General features: G+C 39.4%; 1 protein-coding gene across 6 annotated transcripts in view; it reads left to right on the top strand.

Annotated features, from left to right (window-relative positions):
* Window positions 1-18,635, top strand: part of lnx1 (ligand of numb-protein X 1) — an 88,733-nt gene that overhangs the window by 66,009 nt on the left and 4,089 nt on the right. For 5 of the 6 annotated variants that reach the window (XM_086089042.1, XM_086089040.1, XM_086089037.1 and 2 more), the window contains 4 exons: window positions 8,091-8,344; window positions 10,881-11,012; window positions 14,586-14,794; window positions 16,066-16,470. In XM_086089042.1, the coding sequence (XP_085945168.1) occupies window positions 8,091-8,344; window positions 10,881-11,012; window positions 14,586-14,794; window positions 16,066-16,470 (1,000 nt within the window). The remainder of the gene's footprint in view (window positions 1-8,090; window positions 8,345-10,880; window positions 11,013-14,585; window positions 14,795-16,065; window positions 16,471-18,635) is intronic. The other variant, XM_086089043.1, reaches the window with a different exon arrangement.

Below are 18,635 nucleotides of genomic sequence, written 5' to 3' on the forward strand. Positions count from 1 at the left end.
TTTTTAGTTAGGTAAGGAGCATTAGTAAAGCTATGTTAGCTTGCTAGCTTCAACTACACAAACATGATTAGTCATATAAGAAGGACTAATGAGTCCTGATGAAGGCTTATATTGTAATCAACTTATATCAAATCCACGAGAAAAACTACATGTGGACTAGTCGACTTGGTACCAGTTGGTACCAAACTTAGCTTCATGCGTCGTTTGAGTCGGAATTTCAATTTTTTAAAATGACTCCTTTTTTGGGTCACTTTTGCAGTTTTCCATTGCCAAAAAGAACAAACGATCCACAGATTCCGCACCTGAATGTCGCCTGTCTAATCCGCGCACGGAAGTTCACCCCGAACGCCTGCTGCTGCCCGTGCAGCAGATGGGATGAACGTGCGCATCGGGCGGATCCAATCGAGGCGCCGTCCTCTGATTAACACCTCTCTAATTCGCCATTAACGGGATTACGCCGCCGTTATGCGCCTCCCGCTCGCTCCCGGCGGCCATCCCCGCACAACTTCATGCATCTGGCGCGTAGCCGCGTAAAGTGCGTGATGAAGGCCTAACTAAGAAACTAATCCAACTCAGGCTGTGTTTTTTAATGGCCGCTTCAAGTCTTGTTTTGTTAAGTTAAGAGACAGAAAGAGTTAGCCACTCGTAGGCTCTGTAAACAAACACAGTGCAGCTCAGCCTTTAGCAACCTCAGATGCCACAAGATGGCACCAAAGCCCAGGATAATAGGAAATTAGTGATCGGTGTCAAGGAAGGATGTTGAAATGATACATTTGGACTGAAGGGGAGGAGCTAAGTTTAGCCTTTAGTTGTGAGCAAAAGTTACAGAGAAACTTTGTCGCATGTGAATGTTGAAATGCATGTGAAATCATTTTTAGCCATTTTAAGATGAGTTTTATATCGACACTTTCTTAAAATAATTGTCCACATCATAATTTTTTTTCAGATTTTTTAGGAAACACACAAAAAATGTTCATCATGAGGAGATGGTGTAGGCAAAAATAATAATTTTTGCAAAATTATTTTAAGAGGGTGATGATATTGTATTTAAGTGTTTTGATGTATTTATTTTCAATTATTAAAAAGGGAAATATGAACATTTAAATAATTGTTACAAGGGTTGTGCCACATTGTTATGCGGATTGTTATGCCACACCTAGTTTCGAGACTGAGCCTTTCAGTGGGTGAGGTTGATTATGGTACAAATAGCTTTGAGAGTGATTTTTTTTTTTTTTGTATATTGGCATGCGATTGATATGCCAGATTGTTTTGAGCATGTGACTGTGTGATTGTTATGCCACACTTTGAGCACGATTGTGTTAGCACACACACAAAATTGTATGGAATCTCACCAGATTTTGAATCAGGCCTCAATTATATTTTATTTAATGTAAAATTTTTAATGATAGAAAAAAAAAAGAAGTTATGTATCGGAAAATTAGATTTTAAGTTATAAATGGTAGCAACATTTACAGTTTTATTTCACCGCTTGTAGACTGACACTTTTATTTACCCATTTAAAGGCTAACTAGTTTGTATGCAACTATGACTATAATCCATGTCTTTGTTTCTTGATGATGTCACCTATTTTTCGTATTTAGTGATATTGCTCACTTGAAAGTAGATGTAAATGTAATCGGAAAAAAAAAGAAGTGTAAATCCAAGGACTGCAGCAATCTTCTATCTGCATTCTAGTTACACTTGGCATCTTCTCACATACATATTCTTCCACATTGTTTTTCGCACATTCTTCCGTGAGAAATCGCCGCGGGCGTCCTCCGGGCTGGCAGAGACACCGCAGATGTTTTTTCCCCTTTCTTTTTTTTTCTCCCCTACTCAGCTTTTTACGTGTCAGGTGTCGCTGATGTCTTTTTTTTTCGAGAGCTTCAGAAAATTGGTCGTCACGGTCCTAAATTGGCAACGACGTCCGCTGGTTTTTCTGATCAATAAGTTGGAGACAGAGGAACCGGCGGACTGCTCTGTGAGGATTTTTGTGTCGATTTGTTGTCGACTGGCGGCAAACAAAAGATGACATTTTTTTCGAGGCGATGTCGTGTGAAAACACAACGTGAAGGGAATACACAAGAGAGGAACAACAAACGCTATAGACTCGCATCTTGCAGCGTATACAGCCGTGTTTATCTCCCTTGTGCCTATTGTCTTTGCGCTCTTTGTTTCATAGCTGCTAATTGCCTCAGCCGACACAGTGTTATGAAACATTTTGATGCAGATATGGATAATAGGGATGGGGAGAGCAACAATGGCTTAGGCCGGGTTTACAAGACATTATTCAAGCCACACAATTGCAATGGCACAGTTGGGTTACACGTGATCCGAATTTCCAAATCGGTTTCAAATCTGATTTTGTTTCAACGACAAAGGGAAGTTTAAGTTGTTTTTTTTAATTGGATTTCTGGAATGGTGGATAGTTGTGTAATGTTTTTGTTTCTATGATGATAGACCATAACAACATTTTATCGTTTTTTAATTTTACATTTGTAATGGTGGGCAGTTGCAATATTTTCATATTATTTCAGCAATGATGGCCAGTTACAACATTTTCTCATTTCTTATTTTATTTTTGCAATTATGGGCTCTAGCAGTTATCTTTTTTTTTCTTTCTTTTTTTTGCCAAACATTTATTATATTTTATCTGTTTTTTTAGTTTTACACTGGTATTGGTGTACATTTTCTCATTTTTTAAATTTTATTTCCTCATTGATTGTCAGTAAAATTTTCTCATTTCTATTTTCATTTCTTCAATGTTGGTCGATAACAAAAAAATTAACAATTCGACATTTCTCTTTTTTTTCCTTTTTTCTTTTTTTACATCTGTAATGGTTGACGGTTGTGATAATATTTCTCATTTTTCATTTTATGTCTGCCGTGATGATGTTTAACACCATTTTATAATTTATTTATTTATTTTGCAATTCTTTTTCTTTTTTTTGCGATGACAGCTACGTTTCTTCATTTTACTTCTGTTACAATGTCTGGTTATGAAATGTTCTCTTTTCCAGTTTTATTTCTGCAATTATGGGCAGTTACAACATTTTCCTGTTTTCTCCATAGTATTTCTGTGATGATAGACATTTACAATGTTTTCTGGGTTTGCAACATTTACTTCTATAATGATTAAAAGTTAGTGTTTTCTTGTTTTACTTTTGTAACGGACTTAAAAGCATTTTCTCTTTTTTTTTTTTTTACTTCAGTGATGTGGACAGGTAACTTGTTTTATTTTACTTTTGTGATGGACCGTTTACGGCATTTTTTTTCTTTTTTTAAATCTTGTTTTTCAGTTTTACGTCTGTGATGATATTTCTGCAATGGTGGACAGTTACGACATGTTTGATTTAATTTCTGCTATCATTGGCATCGTGACATTTTTCGGTTTTCATTTTCATGCCATAATAGTGCCATGGTGTTGATATTTTCTCAGTTTTTAGTTTTATTTCTGTAATGATACAATGTCACCCTACCAGCTAAAAAACTGACATACTTTACATTATCTACCTCCAATAAGCTACAGTAAAGATCCTTCTAAGCATTCCTGCAGCGTGTGAGAATGCGACTTATTTGACCGGCAGTCATCTCGGCAGCTGTGGCGGTTGGCGGGGGGGTGTTTCGGTGGGGGTTGTTAATTTGCGACGTGGTGTCGGTCGTCAGCCAGGGAGCGGAGAGCGAGAGTATGTGGGTTAGTACGGATAATCCATTCGCGCCCCAAAGAGGATTGGAGAGTCTCACAGGCTTTGATGACTTGTGAGCCGGGTGTTTATTTCCCAGCGCAAGAACATGTCTGTTTGTGTCGCATCCAGGCACGCCCCACAGCATTGTGGGTAATTGTGAGATGAGGGATGCAGGGATGCGGGTGGGCAGGGTATCGAGTTGGCTCGTTTTACTTCTGTCACATGTTTTTGTTTTGTTTTTACATTTCTGCGATGGACAGTTTTTCTCTTAGTTTTGATAGTTATGATGTTTTCTCATTTTATTTTTTATGGCAATGGCAGATTTTATTTTTTATTTTACTTTGGCGACGATGGATTTTAAAAAAAATTATTGGGGGGGGACATTTTATTATTTTACTTCTGTGATGGTGGACAGTTCAGATGTTTTCTCATTTAACTTTTGCAATGGTAGAGTTTTAATGTAGAATTTTTTCTTATTTCCATTTTATCTCTGCAATGATGGACAGCTAGGATCTATTTTTTGTTTTGTATATAGTTTCTGAAATGATCAACAGTCACAACATTTTACAAAATTTTCTCATTTTACTTCAGTGATAATGGACAGTTACAATGTTTTCTCGCTTAGTTTTGTGCTGATGTATTTTTAGTCGGTGGTAGAGTTATAACATTTACTCGTTTTTCCATTTTATGTTTGATGATGAAGAGTTGCAGTATTTTTTTATTTAATTTATGCAATCCTAGACAGTTAAATTTTCTTGTTTTACTTCCATGACGATTATTTGACTTTTGTGATGAAGAACATTTAATTTTTCATTAGACAGTCACAAAATTATTTTTTTAAATTTTATTTTGTATTATTATTATTTCATTATTATGTATTTATTTCTTTTGTCTGTGATGGACAGTTTACAATTTTTTCATTTTGTTCCTGCAGTGCTGGCCTGCTGATGATGACTTTTCCAATTTCTCAATCATGTTCTCATGTTTTGGACACATTTCCCTGAAGATAGACTGTTATGTTTTCATGTCACATTGGAGACGAGGGATGAAGGGCTGGGGGTTGCTCTGGGTATCTTTTGCGCCTTATCTCATCCCACATCCGAGGAATGATGCAATGATCGAGGCCGGGATGAGGATACAGCGGCACTAACAAGCATCCACGGGCCGCCTGAGGGGAACCGTGACGTTTTTGGAGCGTACGTTCTCCGATGTTTATTTCAGTGCGGCACAACGGGGGGGAACGTTCGCATGTACGTAGGCCCTACCTCTCACGGTGACTGACAACCTTCGTCGGCATTCCACCCTGCAGCAGCAGACACCATTCAGTCAGTCATGCTTTTTCTCGTGACAGGCTGTGGCCTTAAAATAAGAAATCCAAACGTTCGACATCAATATATGACTGCTTGAAAGATTTTCCCCTTTTAAAATACAAGACAAAGCTATTAATAAAAGCATTTTCACATCAAACAAGCTCTTTTCGTGCTGCAAAACTGATTTTCCTGTGATGTGACAACACTAAATATATTCTCTTTGAGTGTTGAAGACATACTGTGTATGTATTTTTATAAAGTGTACTAATGTACCTACTGTAGTATTTGTGTGTTGGATGTGTGCCTACTAGTAAGAAAAGTCAGGAGCTAACGTCAAGTCCCTTTTTCCATCACGTCCTTTATAAAGTCCCGCTTCGGAGACCACATGAAAAAATGCAATTACTTCACTCTTTGCTAAGTTGCACCACTTCACTGTGGTTTCCAATTACCCGCAAGTCACGGCCAAACAGCCTGAGGTCAAAGAACCAATTAAGGAAGAGCCGAACAACAAAATGCATCCAATTCAAGTATGCAATCAACAGCAAAGGGCAAGTGCATGTATTCATTAAGAAGCTATCATGTGAACGAGGATAGAAATATAAGAATGCTTAACGAATGTATTAGGCCACCTGTCATAAAAGACGCATGCAGCTGCTTGAAGTGCTTTAATGTGGACTCTTTCAATTTCAGTGAGCTCTCGACGCTTCGTCTATTACTAAAACTTATTTTGGTATTCACCAATGTTGTACTTTTAGGATAGCTGTGGCATATCCTTACATTGGATGCATTTGTTAAGCAATTGACTGTAAATCTAACGGCAAAGAGCTTCCATTCAAATTAAATAAGCTCACTTGCATCAGGATGTAGAAGGAAGGAAAAAGCAGGAAGAATTTAGGAGGAAAATCTGACAAAAAGTCCCTTTGTATATTTTTACTGGTGAAACATAACCCACTAATTAACAAAGTTACCCGAAGAAAATATTTCGATTTTAGCAGCAATATAATAAGCCATTGCAAAGACAAGTTACCATGTTTATTCCCCAAAATGCAGTATTTTTCTCCAGAAATATAACCATGAGACGCACAAATACAATGTGGCACTTTTGAATAAAAATGCACCCCCCCCCCCCACAAAATAAAATATTTGCAATAAAATGTCATATCTTGCCAACAAAATGTCACCATATAGTTGTCCTAAAAAAATTATTTACCCCCAGAAAATGCTACAGTATAATTTTCCAACAAAAATGCTTCTATATTTTCCCACAAAAATGCTATATCTTCACACTAAATGCTAAATTTGACCATAAAAATGATATAAGCACCCACAAAAATACTTATAGCACCCTGAAATATTCAGTTTTTCCCACAGCAATATAATATTGTCACACAAAAATGCTGCATTTTCCCCACGAAAAAAGGCCATACGTTCAGACAAAACTCTATATTTCACAATAGAAATATTATGAATAATTATAAATAAATACATGTTTTTTTTACAAAAATATTTCCCCACAAAAATGCAATAATGTCACACAAAATTTCCACTTGGAGCCTTTCAGTCCATGCAGATTGATAAACAGTGTGAGACCCCTGAACAGTGCCTGTGTTGTTATTTACGAGTTGTTGTTTATGCTAAATATTAAAATAAAAAATCTATGTTCAACACAAAACGGTTTCACAATAAAAAAATCAATTTTACCAAAGAAATTCCAATACTTTTATACATAACACTATTTTCCCTACAAACTGCAGTTCTCTCATTGAAATGCAATATACGCTACATTTTGCCACAAAACTCTATTTTTCCATACCCCTAAAAAAATAGGTCACCCTTTTACTAATTACACATTTCATTTGTAAAGAGCTGGTTTATCTTGGACCGGGAGCAATATGTTAGAGTTCTGAACAAATTCTTAGCAGCCTGCACCCAAAGACAGGCTAATAGCTGCATTAAACACAAACGCTGCCGTGTCGAAAGCCCTCGCGTCCTACGGACAAACGAGCCTGCACTGCGTCCGCCCCCGCCTGCGCACCCCCCGCTCTGAAGTGGATTGACATATTGCTCTATTCAACCACTTTAGCAGGTTAACTTCCATGTTGCCGCAGCGACATGCTTGATGGCATTCAATTTACTAACTGAACGAGCAGGAATAACTCTCGGAGGCAGGCCCGGCCGGCGGCGTTACGTAAGAGTGCGGCGGCTCGATGGGATCGATGGCGACTCGGGAGAGGGCCTTTGTGTAAAGCTCCCTTCAACCCGCTGTGATCTGTGACTGAAAGTAAAAGATGTTAGCGATATGTAGAAGCAAAGGAGCATTTTTTTCCCAGTGAAATATGGACACGGTCAGGTCAGCCAGTTCTCCCCAGGCCTTCGCTTTATCTCATTTTTTTTTTTTTACCCTCTCGTTGGACTCGAAATGGATTTTTGTTTTCCGAGGCTGGGTTTGATCCAGCTCATTACGGCCCAGTTAATGTCCACGCTGATGGCTCCGCAGAGACAAGTGGAGGGAGGCGAAGTGAAGCTATTTTCTGTTTCAGATGAAGCGGAGACGGAGGGAAAAAGTGTTCCGCTTGGATTGTGTTACCTGCCTGTGGAAAGCCTTTTCACACCGTCTATCTGTGTTTACGTGTATGAGTTGATTACAGTCGACGAGCCAAAAGACATCTGCGGTTTGATTGGTTGAACAACTTTGATTACTTGTGATTTTGAAGCGGCTTTCAACATCATAATTCAATGTCACCCATTTTTCCATAATACCTAGTAGTACTTCCGATGGGTGATCGGTGGCCGAGTACTAGTAGTAGTGAAAGAGGTGGTGACCCGGATGTGCAGGGTCTAAGAGGTTTTTATTAATTTATTAAAAACCTTCCTTTGGTGACTGAGTGAGTTTCGGGACATTACATAAAGTCTGCTCACACTAATTTTTTTTTTTTTCACTGCGACCTTTTCATTCCCTCTCATTTATTGACTTTTACTCGCTGCCAAAACTGTTTCGACATATTATTCATCACAAAAGATTCATGAAAATATCACCTTAGCATAATTTGTCCGACATACTCGATGTTGTCTGACACGCTCTTTCTCGATTCAGGTGTAAAGGCGCCTCTCATTATGGGCTCTCGGCGGACAGGAAGCGGCGCTCTCAGGAGGGCGAATGCACCGACAGCACGTCGGAGCTCACCATTGCCACGTTGCCCGGCGACGGCCCCGCGTCCGCCGCCGTGGCCCTGCTGTCAGACGAAGCGGGTCTGGTCAACCCGGCTTTCGACGCCAGCATGGAGGAGCACAGCCAGTTGGGCAGCACCAGCAGCCTGGCGGCCCGTTGCAGCAGCAAGAAGAGTGAGTGTGAGTTGCGCATCTTGGAAAATTCAGCCCCCGAAGACAGTTTGACTTAGCAGCATGAAATTTGGTAGGCGTGTCTTGCAAGAGTAGACGCACAAAAAAGCCTCAAGAACCTTTGCCCAAAAAGATACAGGAAGTCTGTCATTTTGGTTCAAAGAAGCTGTTTTAGCAGTGCAAAGGTCCTTATGAAATTGCCCCAAAAATTTGCTCAGTAGCTCCTATGGTAATTTTTGGAAAATTCAGCCCCTGAAGCCAGTTTCACTTAGCCAAATGCAATTTGGTAGAGATGTCTAGCACGAGTAGACGCACAAAAAAGTCTCAAGAACCTATGCTCACAAAGATACAGAACGTCTGAAGAAGCCATTTTAGTAGTGTGAAATTTCCTGGAAAAATTGTTCAGTAGCCTCCTTGTAATTTCTGGAAAATTCAGCTCCCAAAGTTTCACAGTTTCACTTTGCGCATTGAACTTTGATAGGCGTGTCTAGCAAGAGAAGACGCATAAAAAAGTCTCAAAAACATATTCCCAATAAGATACAGGAAGTCTAATATTTTGATTCAAAGAAGCCATCCTCATGAAATTGCCAGAAAAAAATTGCTCAGTAGGAGATGGAGTTTAAATATAGCCAGTGCTAGCATGCCTGTAAAGTGACAACATTTCCCACCTGAACGCAAGTCAAAAGTCCCCGCCCATAACTTGAGCGTTCAGTCACCGGGGACTCTAAATGACGTCGCGCAGCACTTTCCACCGCAGGCCGTTGCCGCCATGCGCGTCACCAACGCTGAGCAAGCTGTCACGGCCAGAAGCGACCGCAGCTTTTAAAGAATAATGTAGCTGTCAGGAGCCATCGCATCTCCTTAGCTCCGCAGAGGGCGCTGAGGGTGCGGCGGTGTCGAGGCCACGGTGGGTGGGGGGGTTTGGGGGATGCGTTTTCAAAGTCTTTTTAAAGTTTCAAATAGACAAGTTTGTCTCAAACTATATATTTGAAACCCAAACTACAAACTATGAGCTTCCCCCTTTAATATGGGACGGACGATCAAAGAGATTCTACTTCCAATGCCCTGAGCATCTGACACTTCCTGGCAAAGAAGTACTGGAAGAATTCTTCCAGGAGTAGATGAGTTGGCAAAGAAGGCTGGGAAAGTGCGTTTGACTCCAGGGGGATTACTTTGAATGACTTTTGAATTTGCAAACTTGTACTTTGTAGTTTTGAAAGGTAAATTCTGTGACACCAGAGCTGGAAATTTTATGACACACTGTGTATAATTTGGAGAAGAAAAGTCAGAAAAAATACAAAGAAAATGATGAAATAAGGGAGGAAAAGAAAAACGTTATTTGAGTAAGATGATTTGTAACTTGAACAAACATTTCTCCATAACTTGTCAAATTATACTATGAAAATAAAGTGAAAATAAAGTCAATCTTACAAAAACGAACGCTAGAATAAAAAAATAATTCTGAGAACAAATCTGTCTATTTTTAAAATCAGATTATTATTTGACATTTTTTAAATTATATTTTAAAGTGGAAAATTCATATTTTGCTATATAAGTAATGAAAAGTCATCATTTAACCAGTATTACATTTAAAAAGAGGTATCTTATTATATCTTAAGAGTTAGCTAGGCAATTTAATAATTACCGAGATAATAAGAATACAAGCTGTATTTTTCCTTGAAATATTATTTCTTCTGTCCATCCAAAGAAAAAAAGAAAATAAAATTATATTACAATAGTACTCATATTTTTACAGGAAAAAAGGCAGAATATTATTAATAATATAGCTACATATGCACTTTTTTTTAAGTTGAAACCATTTTGAAAATTTGCTTTTTCTTGACAATATTACATCCCAACTTTGTTTCTGATACTCTTTATTTATAGAGCACTTTAACAACCACAGCTGTAACAAAGTGCTCTACAGATTTTTTTTCTTTCAGTCCAGCCCTAATACTCTACATAAAAGACATGAAAGGGTTCAAAAGAAGTAAAACCAAAGTAAATATGAATATCACGTTCTCCACACGCTCCAGAAAAAAACAGGATGTTGCCATTTTTGCTTCACTTTACTCGAACCTGAGCCTAGTTACATCATGCTGCCGTTACGCAAGCACAGCACAGATTGGCTTGGCTAATTGCGGAGCTGGTCGCGAGCAGGGCCGCTGCGGAACAGATGCATTGCTCGGGCTTGTTGAACGCAGCTCTACAAGTGACGCTCAAACCAACGGCGTGGAACGCACCGTTGACCTTCCGTTTCGATTCAAATTGTGCATTTCAACTCAGTCACCATGTATTATTCCTCTTCCAATTGGTACTTTTCTATCACTGTTGCTGTTTGATTGGGCAGCGGATCTGTCGAAGCGCTACCAATTGGCAGTATCGAGTCATGTGTTACCAAGGTATCAGTGGTTATTCCACAGGTTGACCAATCAGATGCAAAAGTTGCAAACGTCTGCAGCCCCTTTTCAGACATGTCTGGACATGTTGACTCCTCATGTCTATAAAGTCCCTCTCACCCTCGCTCTTTTACTGCTTTTCCCAGTGCGCAGCCGCTCTTTCCGGAGGCTCAACCGGGCGTTCAGCGTCCTGCGGAGGACCAAGAGTGGAACCGCTGTCAATCACGAGACCTCGGAGGAGCGGGACAATGTCAGGAATTCCAGCGTGCCACAAGGAGGTACGTGTCAGCAAGGAGTACCTTTTGGGAATCAATGTGCTTGCTATGCATTAACTAATCAGCTGTAATCCGATTCTTCAGGCCTTGTTGGATTTTACTACCCTTTCAGATTGTGTGTGGCCATTTTTTAGCTACCTAAAGGCATAGTCTGTCATTTTTAAGATTTAACCAAAAAAATGTTTTTAGTATTGAGTGAAGAAGGAAACTCATTTTAGCCGAATTGTATTATTAACTAGACTAAGTGCAATTTCTGGAGAATTTGCGTGGGAATGCTAAAAGCTGAATGCTAATAGCTGAATGCTAATAGCTGAATGCTAAGATTTGAATGCATGTGTAGCGCTTATGAAGTAAATTAAAAGATAAGCTACGTGAAAATGACTAATTATTAATTGTAGTTGAATGATAAATAAATAAAAAGAAAATATGAACTGCAACCGGTCTAAGGCGGGATTCAAACCATCGCCTCCTGTTCATTGGTCAAAGCTCCGGCGCACTACCCACTGAGCTACAGTGGACTTGCTGGTATTTTTTGAAGTGCTGTGAAATGCTACTGAAGGATGTCTGGCAAAATATCGTTACGTCACAGTCAATTCAAACCCGAATCCAGTCTGAAAACTATAGGAGTAATGAAAAATGGCAAGTGGCCACAAAGAGAGGCAAAAGGTAGGTTGAAGTAAGAAACACAACCAAACTCAATTCTTAAACATTGGGAAGATTCAATACATTTACACTAAGAGAGCTAAAATGTAAAAAAAAAAATTAAAAAGCCAAGGTGGACACACCAAATGGCCGGCAAAGAGCTCAGGAGGCTTAACTGCCTCATCTGCACTTTACGATTCCCCGAAGAGTGTGTGCATGTGTATTTGCGACGCTAACCCAGCTGAAACAAGGACGGTGACACGGCTGCGAGCCCAAGCAGATGTTCCTTTTAATAATTCAACTGCGCATTGCGTAAGAGTTGCATCGCGGGAGGCGAATCGGGACGTGAGGGAGAGCGCTCGCCCGAGGCGCTTTCGGACCAGGGACGGGACGGGCAAAGAGTCTTCCTTCATACTTTGATGGAATGTCCCTGGGGAGGAAGTCATGTGCAACCTGGTGGATCCATTAGTCTTTGGTGATGATTAACTTGAAAGTGGAAATGTGTATTATTGACTAAAGATTTTCAACGGCTATTTAAAAAAAAAAAAAAAGCTTTATTGTTCTTAACTTCTTCAAAATAAAGTAAATTGTACAATAAAATCTTGATTTTACTGAAAGCATGTCATGTTAAGACACCTGGGAATTGTGTGAAAAACATCTTTTAACGTCTCCTTTTATATGCACACCCTGACGTGTAATGCGGCACAGTCATCTTTGGGGGAAGGATGACAAAAGACCAGGGGAATGAATTACCAGCGGAGTCGCTGATTAAACATTCCTAGGCAGAGACGATACAAGCAGAAACACAAGAGCGATAACGGAACAGTATGAGAGGTGAGCGGAGTCGGGAGCCTTACATAATCGCGGCCAATATAACGCTACGCTCTCCACCTTGAAGCAATACGCAGGCAAAATATTGACTCTGGAAACAGAGAAAGTGCAACGCGAGCGGGGTGGGGGGGTGGGGGGGGGGACTGACGACGCGCCGCTGAGGGATGAGGAGACATTTTTCATCTCCAGCCGGCAAAATAGAAATAAAAGCGGGGATGCATCATTTCTGTCGTTGAGGGGCCGCGGCGGCTGGCTGAAATCCACCTCTGGCAATTGGATAAAACTAACAATTCATTTTTTTTAGATGCAGTGAACCCGTCCGTGTTTATCACGGGCGAGATGTTGCAGACCCACACGTCATAGATGAAAATATGAATATAGAGAGACCATATAATAAACATTCTTCAAATAGTTTTAACCCTCCCACATCCTTTAGACACTTTTTAAAGGATTCCTTAGCGACTTTTCTCACCATCTTGCACGGTTACATGGTCTGTTTTTAGCTAATGCTACAAATAGGGCAGTCAAATTGACAGTATCATCAGTACTTTGTTCGTAAGCTAGCGCTTCACTTGCCTTCCTTCAGTGTTCTTACATACTATGTGTGTGTGAGAAGATTTGTGTCGGGAATTTCTGTGTGTAATCATCTGTTTATGCGTGGCGGTGGCTTTGGATTGGTTTGGTTTCCTTGCTTTTATTTTGAAAGGAACTGGTGGCCAGTTAGCTTGAAAATGTGACCTAGTTACTTTACAGATTACTTCTTTTTAAAAGTAACTAAGTTACTTTACTGATTACGTGCTTTAAAAAGTAATTTAGTTACTTTACTGATGACTTCATTTTAAAAGTAACTAGTTTACGAATTACTTACTTTAAAAAAAGTAGCATAGTTACTTTATCAATTACTTCATTTTAAAAGTAACTAATTTACTTATTGCTTGATTTAAAAAGTAATTTAGGTCATTTACCGATTAGTTACTAGTTACTATACTGATTACTTGCTTTAAAAAGTAACTTAGTTACTTTACTGATAACTTCAACACTATAAGTCAGATAACTTTAATAGTTACATTCAGCAGTTACCAAGAACCCTCGAACCCAAGAACCTTTTTAACATAAAAATGCACCATTGAAAATATGTCTTCTTTTTAGGAAAGTGCAGAAATAGTTTGTGTTTTTAGTAAGATGCACCAGTACAAGTTCATCTTATTTATGGGAAGTTTAAACATCAGTAGTTTGTCTTCCTTGTAAAAAAAATCCAGCAGTGATAGTTTCCTTCTTTTTAGAAAAGTGCAATGCCAGTTGTTTACATTGGCGGAGCTAGCCACCACACTAGCTACCGCCAACGTCTAAAGCAGGGATGGGCAACCACATACGGACTGCGACCTGTGAGCCATTAATTAATCAAAAAAATTATGATAATTTTGGTGATTTATTTAAAAAAATATATATACAAACCCCAAAGAAATCTTCAAAAAAAAGTGCTTTTCCATGAAAATGGATGTTAAATGATAAAAGGGGCGTTTTTTCTTCTTTTTTTTGGACAAATCTCTCCCCGTAGTTACACTGTTCTATACTTAATATGTCCCGCGTGGGGACTCGGCTCTGCCTGCGCAGAATAATCAGAATACAAGTGTTCATTTAAAAATGCTGCCAGCATTCTGATAACAGATTTCCACTGTATGAAAAATTGACTGCGCCTCCAAGTAAAACGCATCCAAATTGCAGTGTTGCACGCACAGTGAAAGAAATGAAGGATGTCTTTGTTTCCTCCCCAATCACTGCTTGAAAACGCTCACAACAACACTGACGCATAACAACGGAGGAGATTTGTAGTTTGAGCTGGTTCCCATGCACATTGCATACAGATGTATGTGACTAATTGCACAAACATCAAGAGAGAACAATCAGCCAAGCGTCTTTTTGCTTTTTCTTGGCTCCTAACGGTTTGTTTGAGTAACCTGAGGGAGTCGAGACAGCTGCTCCGCCATCTTCTCAAACTTCCTCTCCTGTTTAACTTGGCTTTCAAAATGCGTTGTTTTTTCTCTCTCTTTGCAATGTACAGCTGGATTCAAAATATTTCTTCTTCTTCTTTTCCGCCATCAGTGTTGGCTCTGCCGCAGCTCCACCACCTGATCCCCGACGGGGAAGTGACCAGTATTAAAATCACGCGGGCGGAGCCGTCCGAGCCGCTCGCCATCAGCGTCGTCGGCGGCAACGAGACGCCGCTGGTGCGCATCCTCATCCAGGACATCTACAGGGAGGGGGTCATCGCCAGAGATGGACGCCTGCTCCCCGGGGACATGATCCTCAAGGTATCACCGGGATACACGATTTCTTTCAAGTGGAAATCAACCCGAAATATTTCTTGACAAAAATATGTTATATGTGACCTCAGTAGTCTAAACATGATATTCTGATTCATATTACATTTGTAGAATATGACTTAAGCAGCAAAATCCAGCCGTTTTTATCAATCTCAGGGGGCGGCCATTTTGCCACGTGCTGTCGACTGAAGATGACATCAATGTTGCTCAAGGCTCAGGCAACGGCCAATAACAGCTCACCCGTTTTCTGAAGCTAATCTGTGATTGGTTGTTATCTGAGACCTGAGCAACTGATGTCATTTTCTCTCGACTCAATGGCCTCCTTCTGATTTTGATAAAAACTGCTGAATTTTGCTGCTTAACTCATATTCCACTAACAACAACAGTTAATTTCCATCCTTCATTTAAAAAGAAGACAAAGTTTTTAATTGACATTGCAGAAAATGCACAAACTGTGAATGATCATTTACATAAAATAATAAATAGGCATAAATTGTTATTAAAATTGTATTATAGTTCATGTAAAATATTTTAAAACATACAACGTACATAGATAATTTAATAAAATTATTGAATATAAATATATAGAAACAAATTGTTATTTGATAAAAAAATTATTTTGTGAAATAAAAAAAATTAAAATAAATTGAATATAATGATAATAATAAAAAAAATGAAGTGAATTAGGGCTGTGCAATTACCATAAAATAAAATTACAATTTAAATTATTACACTCCACAATTAAAAAAATGAGCAAAATCGTAAACAAACATAAAAGATTATAATACAAATTTTGTGTTGTTTAAATTTATATATTTGCACTGTTTTATTTTAAAATGGAACTTGCAAAAAAAAAGGAACTTGCATGAAGCAATTAGCATTAAGATATAGCTAAGTTTCATCATTATTCACTAATCTGTTTAAAACAGTGGGGAAAGAGCTTTTTGCAACATGGCCCTGGCTGATCTCTTATACTCTGCTGCCACCCGTTGGCCGTTTTTTGTAATAACTACCATTGTTTCAAGCGATCGCTTCATGTCAGAGGCTGTATCAAAGCCGTATGCTCTATCATTAAAAAACAAACAAAACAAAAAAACACAAAAGCGTATAAATACGTTTTTGGGACCGGGGTACTATTTAAACTAAAACATATATAGGTTTTTGGGAGCAAATGAGTTAATATTTTCTTCATAATCGAGCAGCCCTAAAGTGAATACATTTTGGTTATATACATATGATATATTTGCTGAATTTGTTAGGTGAACGGCATCGACATCAGCAACGTATCCCACTGCTTCGCCGTGGCCACCCTCAAGCAGCCGTGCCAGCTCCTGCGTCTCACCATCCTTCGAGAGCAGCACCACCGCTACCGCCACCCGCACATGGCCACCGTCTCCGGGGGCCACCCGTCCCACGGCCTGCCCCACCACCACCCCTTCCGGGACGACAGCGTCCACGTGGTGCTGAGCAAAAGCGTGCCGGACGAGCAGCTGGGCATCAAGCTGGTGCGGCGGCCCGAGGAGCCCGGCCTGTACATCTTTGACCTGCTTGATGGCGGCCTGGCGGCGCGGGACGGACAGCTGTGGGTCGGAGACCGCGTGCTCGCCATCAACGGGCACGATCTGCGCTACGGAGCCCCGGAACATGCAGCTCTGCTTATACAGGTTGGTGAAGTGTTACTTCCAGTTAGGGGGGGAATCATTCATCTGAGAAAAAGCAGGTTATCTTGGTAGGTGCTGCTGTTTTGGTTAGCAACCTGTTTGAAATATATGTGTGTGTGTGTGAACAATAGTGTCTATAAACTGAGCAATTACACTTGCTAGCATCATTTGTTGATGGAAAAAGGAAGGAGTTTATTTGCCTAACCGGGCCATGGCGTCGAATAGAATTGGCGTCCACTATTTGAGGAACTACGGTATTGCAGGTATTAAAGATAATTGTAGTGATTTGCGATAATTGTGGTTGTCTACATTTGATTGCGCTGATTCCCTGACAGGCCCATGCCAGTCATCGGTGTTGGCTAATGGCATTTAATTGCCGTGAAGTCGTTCAGGGTCTCCGTGCCTGAAGTTTTTTAGACGGATTGGCCCTACTGGGTCCTCCCTATTGGTCTACCCAAGCAGGATCTTTCTGACAGAGATTAACAGCCAGCGGGCCTGAAATTAAATTAGGCCAATTAAGGCAATAATGGGCCCAGGACTGGTTTATTAAGGAGTTGAGCTTTGTGCTGCAGAGACTAGGACGACTCTCACAGGAGAGAAGGAAACAGAAACAGTCGGTTAGTCGTCAGGCAAAAGTGTGAATAAGTGCATGTGAGTGGGAGGTCACCAGATGGCAAAATGCAAATAAGGGTAAAGTCATTTTAAAAAGTATCTACTGTGTGTGTGTATATAAAAAAGCTCTCATAGCACAATCCGAGCCAATCAAGGAAATGCCAGAACACTTTAGCCACTCACTTGTGCTCCTTATGGGAGTGACTTCAATAAGAAATGAGACTCAATTATATTGCCACAGGCTATTTTAGGCTGAGTAAAATGGAGGGCGAAAGTAATGGGATTCGTCATTAAACCTTTTTAGAAGTTTTCATAGGGCCGTTTGTTTTCTCATTTTTATAAAACGTTACCATACAAATATATACAAATGAACAATGCAACAATGCCTTTAGTGGCATCTCCCAGGCTACGCAAACGTTAGCCGGCTAGCTGATGTTGTTTTAAGTGGCAAATGGAATCAATAAGATGGCACATAGGCTACCACTACTGACTTGTTTGACTTCTATATACTAAAAAGTAAACCTATGAATATCTTATTATACTGACAAACATGTTGTGTAATCTTTTTTTCAGGTAGCTAATGTTAGCTGGCTAGCTGAGGTTAGCTTGGTCAGGACATACCCCCATAAAACATTTGATCATTATTCTATGTATTTTAAATGCCATCAAATAAACCTATGAACATCTTTTTATGCTTCAGCAACGCCCCAATTTTTTTTTCAAGTATTTCTAAGCGAGCTAGCTAAAATTGGCTAGGATTGCACATACTACCACTCGCTTGTAAGAATTATTACAAATGAGCTGATAAAAATATACTGTAAATCTATTACTCTTATTACTACTTATTACTCTTATCTCAGGTTAAACCATTTTTTTTGCTAGCTGACATTAGCTAGGATCGATAGGAAAGGATGTACCAATACTAGCTTCTTGTACAAATGTGGTCATTATTTTTGAAACGTTGCCAGAAAATAAAAAGACATCACTTTAACACAAAAAAATATATATTTTGTTGTTTTTTTAGGGCATCTCTCAGGATACGCTGCTAGCCAGCTAGCCGAAGTTAATCAGGTGACAAATTGAATCTAAGGATGGCAATTACCAACACTAATATTGAATTCTTAACTAAACCTATGAAAGTCTTACTATGCTACAACTCTTTCCAAAAAAGTGAAAGTATTTTGTCATTTTGGAGGCATTTTGTAGGTTAGCTAATTTCAGCCATTTATTTTAGGATAGGAAATGACGTAGCACCACTTTCTGCTTGTATGACTTCTTACACACGATTGTTATAAGTTAACATAACGTTATAAATTAACATGAAATAAACATATTGTTATTACATTTTAAAGTGAACACCGGTTTATTGGGGAAATTATGTTACCTGACCCACTGGACATTCTTCTTCGAGTATTCTTTAGCGTCTGTTCTAATCTCTATGGTAAAACTAGACATTAAAAAATGAGAATTAAACTTTTTATATGTAAACACCAAAATGTTCAACCAACCAATATTATTTCGTGTAAAGGAAATGTACTAGCGGAATGCTAACATGT

The sequence above is a fragment of the Leptonotus elevatus genome, chromosome 11 (genome assembly GCF_054856555.1).
Source record: "Leptonotus elevatus isolate MCC_2025b chromosome 11, RoL_Lele_1.0, whole genome shotgun sequence".
Lineage (NCBI taxonomy): Eukaryota > Metazoa > Chordata > Actinopteri > Syngnathiformes > Syngnathidae > Leptonotus > Leptonotus elevatus.